General features: G+C 51.8%; 1 protein-coding gene across 1 annotated transcript; it reads right to left on the reverse strand.

The window, feature by feature from the left end:
- Positions 1-342: 342 nt before the first annotated feature.
- DUSP2 (dual specificity phosphatase 2) lies at positions 343-1903 on the reverse strand. The gene is made up of 4 exons (XM_006873522.1): positions 1513-1903; positions 1269-1390; positions 711-930; positions 343-587 (listed from the first exon to the last, which is right to left on the reverse strand). The coding sequence occupies exons 1-4, from the start codon at positions 1898-1900 to the stop codon at positions 373-375; spliced, it is 945 nt and encodes a 314-aa protein (XP_006873584.1). The 5' UTR covers positions 1901-1903; the 3' UTR covers positions 343-372.
- Positions 1904-8831: the final 6928 nt, after the last annotated feature.

The raw sequence follows: 8831 nt of genomic DNA on the forward strand, positions 1-8831 counted from the left end.
AGGTGGCTGCTCTTAAGCTGCCAAGGAATGCAACTTGGAGGCAGGCTCAGAGGGAGGCCACAGGTATAGAGTTCTGTTCATTTCTGCCAAAGGATGGAGAGACAAGGAAGGCAAGCATAGCTTCCATTCTCACTCCCTGAATGAGGGCCAGCCCTCAAACCCCTCACAGAAGATCACCAAGTGATAAAGTCCAATGTCCCTGAATTCCTAACACCCCTACTCTGGAGGTTTTGAGGGGTAAGCTGGGTCAGAAGGGCGCATAGCTGTCCACTGTCATCTTCTTCAGAGCTGGTGGCTCTGTGTAGATTGACTAATGAGAGAGTTAGCACAGTGGTACCAGCTGTGGGACAAGCAGGCAGAGGAAACCCTGCCTCAGTGGCACAGCACTTGGGTCTCAAACTGCAGCAGCTGCCCCATGAAACTGAAGTTGGGCGAGATGACGCCTCGGCGTTGCTTAACAAAGTCGAAGGCCTCGTCCAGCCGCACACGGCGGCTCTGTATCAGGTAAGCTAGGCAGATGGTGGCAGAACGCGAGATGCCAGCCTGGCAGTGCACCAACACCCGGCCTCCGCTGTTCTTGACAGAATCTGCAAGAGAGATTGTGGGTGGGGGATCAGATGAGAAGAAGCCCAAGATAGAGTAGAGGTACCCCGGACACTTCCCTTGCAGCCCCCTCCAGGTCCAGGGAAGGACTGAGGCTGCCCTCTTACCAATGAAGCCAATGGCCTCCTGGAACCAGGCACTGATCTCCACCATCTGGTTGTCCTCCACAGGGATGCTCTTATAGCGAAAAAGGCCCTCAAAGTGGTTGGGGCAGCTGGCAGAGACGTTGAGGACGGCTGTGATGCCACATGCCTGTAGGCCCTGCAGGTCTGATGAGTGGCTGCAGCTGCCTAAGTAGAGGTAGGGCAAGATCTCCACAGGACCATCCTGGAAGGAGAAACGGGGCCGGGTGGTGAGACCTCCACAGCCTAAGATTGGGAGGTGTAAGCCATCAACCTTGGGCAGAAACATCCCCAGCTGGCCCCAGACAAGAGGCCCAGGGATCACTCAAAAAATATGATGAGGACAGTGAACATGTGGAGACACACATAAAGATGTACAGTCAGATACATGTGGGGGTACTCATGAAGACACATCAGGTCCACAGAGCCGACACACACACACACCAGCACACAAAAGTCAGTGTATACATCCACAAATGGCAGCCTCTCCGTTCCATAAGCACCTATTCTGCTTAGTGATAAGGAGCCTTAGACTCAACTCACCTGGTCATAGAAGGGAGCCCTGGGGTCTGGGCGGCTGCTTTCGGGTCCACTTGGTGGAAGCGCCTGAACAGGGGACTCAGAGCACAGATCTGGGAAGCAGACCTGGAAGTTGTCGAAGCCTCCTGTAGGGAGCACAAGCGCACAGCTGAGTGGGGTTGGGCCTGGCAGGGGCTGGGGTGAGTAGTGGAGGGGGGTGTGGGAAGTCTGCCAGGGGATACAGTCAGGCCCCGAGCACCAGGCTCACCTCGCAGGAAGCACACGGCTGTGGACTTTGCGTGGGTCTCGTGCAGCAGTGCGGTAAGCAGCACGTGCGCCGGGCTATCGGCCCCCAGCTCGGCCACTGAGGCGCTGCACTCATCCAGTACCACGGCCCGCGCCAGCTCCCCGCGGGCCAGGCGCGCCCGCAACGTGCGATCAGGCAGCAGGCAAGCGAGGGCGGTGGCAGGCGGGCCGCGCGCACGGCGCCGCAGCAGCGCGTTCCATGGCACTGGCCTTGCCGCTCGCACGTGGCGCCGGCAGAAGGCCAGGAAGGGCCGGCAGTCCAGCAGCAGCGTGCGCTCAGCTTCCCGCGGCTCCCGCAGTAGCGCGCCTAGTGCGCCGCTCTCCAGCTCGCATGCAGCCTCCAGCCCCATGGCGCAGGCGTTCGTTCAGTGGGTCTGCTGCTGCTTTGGGACACTCTACCCGCTTTTCCCCTCTTCTTCTTCCTCTTCCTCTTCCTCCACGTTCTCAGGCTCTCTTGTGATCGCGCTGCCTGAGAGCCAGCTCTCAGCGCCCTCGCTGAGTCCTGGCTTAAATACCCTGTGGGCCGGCCTTCTGGGTCACCATACAAGGACAGAGCAGGAAGGCGCCAGGCGCCCGCCCCCGCGATCTCACGTGGGGTGCAGGCCGTGCTGGCCCGCGGGGCTCCCGGTGAAGGCTGTGGGCCACAGGCTGTGGGTGGCGGTGGAGCAGCACGAGGAGAGGGGAGGAAACCCTGGGAGCAGCTTGTGTTTGCCAGGACCAGTGGAGCTCAAATGCCCCTCTCCCACAGTCTTTGAGCCTCCACCCTTTGACCCTCTCCAAGCTAACCCACTGTGTCCTCGGGAACTCCACATCCCCATCCTCAGAGACTTGCGGTGGAGCTGGTTTGGGAGAGAGTACAGTGTTTGTGTTTCTGCTCCCTTTTCCCTTTCTCTCTCAGCAAATTTTCTCCCCAAGGAATTGGTTACAAAAACTGACACATGATTTGTCTGCCCATGTACCCATTCAATCCTTGAGTGTTCCAGAGAGTGTATGTGGGTGGCTATGCACAGAGTACAAGTTTGTGTATACTAGAGTATGGATCACTCATGGGTACTCTCCATGGAACTGGGTATATCTGCATGTGTATTTTGGGACACGAAGGGGTTGAGTGTATTTGTGAGTGTATGTGTGTCCCCTTGTGTTCATTGCCATATTCCAGAGTTAGCTCCCTGGTCAGGAGGGCTCCTCTTTTCTGGGGCTAACTAGGGTTGCTTTCTACTGTGTAGGGTGGGAACAGTACTAAGGTGTATCTTTTTTCATCTACTTAGAAACATCCTCCCTTCATTGTGTGGATAAGACCAGCACTCAGCATCCTGCTGCAAGTTAGTGGCCAAGGTAGGCCAGAGCATAGGCCCTTGAGCAGCACTGGAGTGATTGGGATGAGGAGTGTCCTAAGGCCTTGTGGGAGGTCGAGGGGGGCTGGGGGGCTGTGACAAGTTTACAGTTATAAACCAGTCAGGGCTTCTCCTATCTTCCCCAAGAGCCCAGGGAAATCCCAGGGACCAGGGAGATGCACTTCCCCATGTGCAGGCTAATTTTGAAGGGGAACTCTGCTGACGCTTTGGGCTCTCCCTGTGGTCTGCCGGGAATTTCAGGAGCCTCGCTAAAGGGAGAAAGGAGAAGAGCTAATATTCGAATCTACCTTCTCTACCCCCTCACTCCACCACCCCCTTCCCCATCACCACCTCCACTAGCAGCAGACCTCAAAGCTTTCCAGCCCTCCTTCTAGACAGCACTGGCATTTGAGCAAGATGATGAGCAGTAAGAACAGAGAGCTAAGTTATCTACATACCTTCTGCCACCCCCATCCCAGCTGCCAGCCCTGGTGCCGGATGTGGTGAGCCCCAGGTGTGCGTGGGGTGTCTAGGCCCCTGGGCAGGGGCAAGAATGAACTCTGAGGCACAGAAACTTAGGTGGATAGGGACAGTGCTTTGAGCTGAAGCTGCCCCAGCTCCCACCCATCCACCCCCAACTCCTCAGACCCCATTCCCCTGTCCCTGTCCCTTTGTAAGACCCTTCCAGCTCCCATGCAAATCCCCATGTCCAGATTGCCTTGGAGAGCTGCAGCTATGGCCCCTATGAACCCCCAAGTCCCCACTTGACCTGTAACTCCTGAATTGTTCACAGTTGTGTTGAAGTGTCTGATTTTTATGTTGGTGTATAATATGCATACAGCTCCACTGTCTGAGATGAAGTTTGAATCTTTGTATCAATTTGTGTGTGCTGGGGCTGGGGAGAGGGGGTGTACAGTGTGAGGGGACATGCAGAGGTTGACCTTCAAGAGAGAAACCTCAAGGACTATAAAAATTCCTGGGGACCAAGGGACCCTTTCATGCTTCAGTATCCCCATCTATAAACAATAACACATACTCGACCAGCTTCTCTCCCATATTGGTTCCAAGGCTACAAGGCTAAGCCTGCATCTAAGACTCCATCTCTTCCTACCAGGTTAGTCTGGAGGCTGATGGGTCAAAGCCCACATTAGAGCCGAGGAGTCTGGACCACAGATCCCAGAGGCTGATATGAGGCCCTTATCCTTGGCATCAGCCAGGCAAATGACTTAATGGCTGATTCCAGGGGCAAATTACAGAGCATGCAAAGAATAGTGTCAGGTCCTGTTTTGCTGACTATGTCACCTGCCATCCAGCCATCCAGCTCCACAGGGAGGAGGTGGAAGGTGAGAGGACCTAACCTGCTGGGAGCCTTGACTCATGAGATACAATCAGCTTAGCCATGTAGGGGGCTCCAGACTCAGGATGCCTACATTGGGCTACGTCTCTTCCTCTCCTTCTAGAGAACAGTATGAACTTTGCTGGGAAGTTCTTTGTGGGGGTGGTAGTGGGAGTAGTCACAGCTGAACGTTTGCTGTAATGTCACAGTCCTCGGAGGCCTTACCAGGCTCTCTGTTCCGGATCAATGACCTCTGTCTGCCCAAAGTGGTTACAGATGTATTACCCATCCCCACCACCAATGCAACTAATTTGGGGGCTGTCCCCTTTCTAGCTCTGGTACACAGACCCAAGGAGGCTTGACTTAGTCACCAAGAGCTCCCCTTGGCTTTCTTACCCTACTGCCAAACTGGGGAAACCCCCACCCCTTGTGAACATCACGTCACTCCGGGGTGAGTAGAGAGGGGGAACGAGACATGCAAACTTATATACCACCTCCGCTTCTGCTCTGACTACAGGTCCCCAACCCTTGCTGCCCCTGGAGACCAAATCATGGTGCAAATGTTTCCTCCTTTGCCGCCTCTCCAGGACCACCATTGCTCCCCTCTTCCCGTGGTGGCCCAGAACTGAGCCTTGGGAACTATGGCAGAGACTTGGTGGAAAGCAGTGTGGGGAGGGGTCTGGTAGGCAGAAGCCTCCCTGTCTGCAAGTTCTCTATCAAGGACTCTGCCCCTCACTGCTACGTGGGCAGGGGACGAGGGGGTGTATGCACCACACTCAATCTTTTGTGTTTTTTATTTTTTCCTAACCTGATTGTTACGAGGCAGATACTATCAAACAAATTTGGAGCTCAGCATTTTTCTCCTTCCTTTTTTTTTTTTTTTTTTAATTTCAAAGCCCGTGATCCTCAAGTGGAACAAATGATCCTTTGTGTTATTCTTTGTGTAACCATCTTGATTGCTGTTTAAACGTCATTTGTCTCCTGCCTTTGGGATTCCCGGTCATCCCTGCCCCAACATCTTGTCAAGCCCAGCCCCCACGCAAAGTGGTTTCCCTTCCACTTTGCTCTGGGCTGATGTTGCCCTGCATTTTCCTTCTTGCTCCTTCCAGCCCCAACCCCAAGCATCTACCCCCAGGGAGAGAGTGGCTTGGCTAAGATCCTTAGGCCAGAGTGGGCACAAAGGTGAAAGTGACGGGGCCCCACCCCCAGGCCTCCTGCCCCAGCATAGGGGTGAGTCATGGCTGACGTCAGGTTTCCTGAGCCAGGCCTCTAATGACAAAGAGCCTGTGGTCACCCCCACAGACTCTTGACTTCAGTGGCCTGGCTCCTGTGAGATAGGCACTGCTCCATACAGTTTGGTGGCCCTGGGAGATCACCTGCTGATTTTTTCTAAGGATGTTTCCCACCGGTTTCCCAGCCTGAAGTGGGGCCTGTCCTGCCTGCCTGTTCCAGAGTCCTTGGGTGCAGAGAGAGCTCAAATTGGGTATCCAGTCCTCAGTCAGGTTGGATGCAAGAGCTCAGGCATGCTCTTGGGAAATGTGAAATATGGAGTAGTGAAGGCTGGCTCAGAAGTGGGCCCACACACGGCTGAAGGACTGGTGTCTGTCACCACATGAGGGTCTTATGTCACATGCAAATCTATGGGCAGGAGCACACATGGGGCAGCTTATATGGGCACACTGGGTCCGCCCTTGGGGACCCTGTCCCTTCTGATAAATGAGCCCAGGAGGGGACAACCTGGACCAGAACCAGTCACTCTCTGTGCCACTGAGCCCACTTGGCTCAGTCTGAGGTGATGTTCAAATAGCTCAAAGTATTATCTGACGTGGCACTGAAAAATTCTAAATCACACCATGAAGAAGTTCTTTTTCAGATATCTTCCAATCAGTTCTTCTGAATACAGCAAGAAGCGTATCTCAGTTTGGGTTTGGTGTGGCACCACAGGAGAAAGACTGGGTAATCTACCTCAGAAAAATCAGCCACTGAAAACCCTATGGAGCACATTTCTACTTTGACACCCAGAGGGTTACCATGAGTTGGAATTGACTTGCTATCACTAGGTTAAGGAGTCTCTGGCTGATATAAACAGTTGGTTAACTGCTAACCAGAAGATTGGAGGTTCAAGTCCATCCAGACATGCCTCAAAAGAAAGGCTTAGGAACTTACTTCCAAAAAAATTAGTCATTGATGGCCCTATGGAGTGGTTCTACTCTGACACTCACACGAAGTCTCCATGACTTGGAATCAACTCAGTATCAGTTGGCAACTAGTGGCTTTAATGCCTTTCTGATATTTGCTTTAAAATAAGGAAGCTTAGTGTCTTGCTCTAGCATTCATGGCCTTTCTTCATCTATTCATTCACTCAGCCCCTCCAAGTAAAACATCAAATATGCTTTAATGATGTGTCAATAAATCACAAACTGCCACCCTTATTTAGTGGCAATAATATTTATTTTTGTGATTGTGCTGTATCCGTGGTAAGTGATGCTAGTTGTCCACTTGTTGTTACGTGCCATTGAGTCATTTCCGACTCATAGTTGTCAAGGGTGTAAAACTTTCTGGAAATAGAAAGCCTCATCTTTCTCCCAAAGAACAGGTGGTGGTGGGCTCAAACCACTGACCTTGTGGTTAGCAGTCCAGTACTTATCCTATAGAGTTCTGTGAAAGAAATATGAGGCTTTCTGCTCCCACAAAGATTTATAGCCTTCAAAACCCTATACAGGGTTGTTATGAGTTATCCGCTTAAAAGAATGATACTGTTTTCCTTTTAAAGTAAGTCTGAAGTTTATAAATTTTGAACTGGGTTGTTGTTAAGTGCCATTGAGTTGGTTCTGACTCAGAGCAACCCTCTATGGATTTTCTGAGAAGCGTCTGGTGAGTTTGAATGGCTTACGGAAGAACGTTAGATTAATAATAAAAATGTTTCCCAAAGATGTTAGACTTTGTGATGCAGGTAGGTCTCTAGAGATGAAACCTGTTGCCCAGGAGATGGTGTGGTTCTGCGGGATCTGATTCTCACTTTGGAGACCGGGAGGCCATAGCCCTGAGGAAGGAATATGGGATAGGGTCTCCCACTGCCAAGGCCAGAGCCAACTCCCCAAGTCTGAGTCTCTTCCTCTCCACGACTGTGTCCATCAAAGGGATCTGGGTTTGGTTTCACCTCTAGATATACCTGGAGACAGAGTTTGGAGCTGGAGGATATCTCTCTCCCTTGGCTTTCTGAAAAGCCGACTCCCTAAATACCCATCCCTGACACAGCCCCAGCCCATGATGCTCACAGCTGTGAATGGGGCCCTGCTCCCACACTGTTGACTATAGGTCCTAGGTAGCCAAAAGGGAAGAGGAGGTTGCTAAGGAAGAGTTCTGTCGCTAGTGGTAATGATTGGGCAAGAGATGACAAATTCTCAGAAATGTGACCACACTGTGGTCACAGTATGTGCTCCCAAGAGAGCATCAGGGAGCAATGACTGCTCTTCCCTCCTTATCACCCTGCCAACCCCTTTATCACCATCAAACATCTAGCTGGTCCCTCTGCCAGTAACACTAGCAGCAGCCGTAATACTAGTTCAGCTGTTAACTTGTGGAGCTTCTTAAGCCACATTGCCTTGGCTCAAACATAGCTGGGCTACTTCCTCACTGTGTGACCTTGACAAGTGCATTAACCTCTCTGTGCTTTCATTAAACAACAATGACAACAAATATTGGCACTGTGTTAAGTGCTTTATAAGCATTATTGCATCTAAGTTTCATAGTTTGGGGGTGGGAGGGTAGGTTTGGGCTACTAGATTGCCCTGCCTCTGGGCAGGGTCTTAATGGGCCTGCCTGTGTTTAAGGCCACCCCTTTTGCCAGTCCATACCCTCTCTTTCTTAATAATAAATGCCACCTTTCTTAATAATAAATATCAACTACAATAGCTAACATGGATTACGTGTCATGTGTCTGGCACTGTTCTAAAACCTTTATAGAAATTGTTGCATTTAAATCTCAAAGAGCCCTAAGGGGTAGGGTTTATTGGTACCCCGACTTTACAAGTGGGAAACTAAGGCACAAGTTAAATAACTTGCCCCGGTTCTCACAGCAGGTAGGTGGCTGAGCTAGAGTTTAAATTCACTCTTTAGTGCCCCCTCCATTCTTCCTCCAAGATCAATGTCCCTACCCACCTGCTTAGGCCCTTCCCATCACCTCCCCACTCTTTGCCCAAAGCCCAAAGCTCTGGTCTACAAGCCTCCATCTTGGATGGTCCTGCTGTTGTCGAATCGTCAATCTGTCTCCCCAGCTCAACTACAAACTTGGGGCTGCACAGTGTACAAGGCTTGGCCCACCCTGAGTTCTGGGGGAAGCACAGTGCAAAGCTCACAGAGGGAGTTGGATGTGTCTTTGCAGACTTGTTGACTTGTCCCTATGCTCCCAGGTAGACCTCAAACAGGAAGTTGATTGCATAGGAAGCTGAAAGTCTACAATGTCAAGCAGAAGTCAATGTCAGGATGGGACCTTGCAGAGTTTGGCCCTCACCCACCCCCACCATGCCCCAGACAGGTGTCCTTAGGTTCCTGGAGCAGAAGAAGGTGCCAAAAAGTAAACACCATGGTCATGTGAGTGAAAGGGACCCC

The sequence above is a fragment of the Chrysochloris asiatica genome, unplaced genomic scaffold (genome assembly GCF_000296735.1).
Source record: "Chrysochloris asiatica unplaced genomic scaffold, ChrAsi1.0 scaffold00245, whole genome shotgun sequence".
NCBI classification, from domain to species: Eukaryota; Metazoa; Chordata; class Mammalia; order Afrosoricida; family Chrysochloridae; genus Chrysochloris; species Chrysochloris asiatica.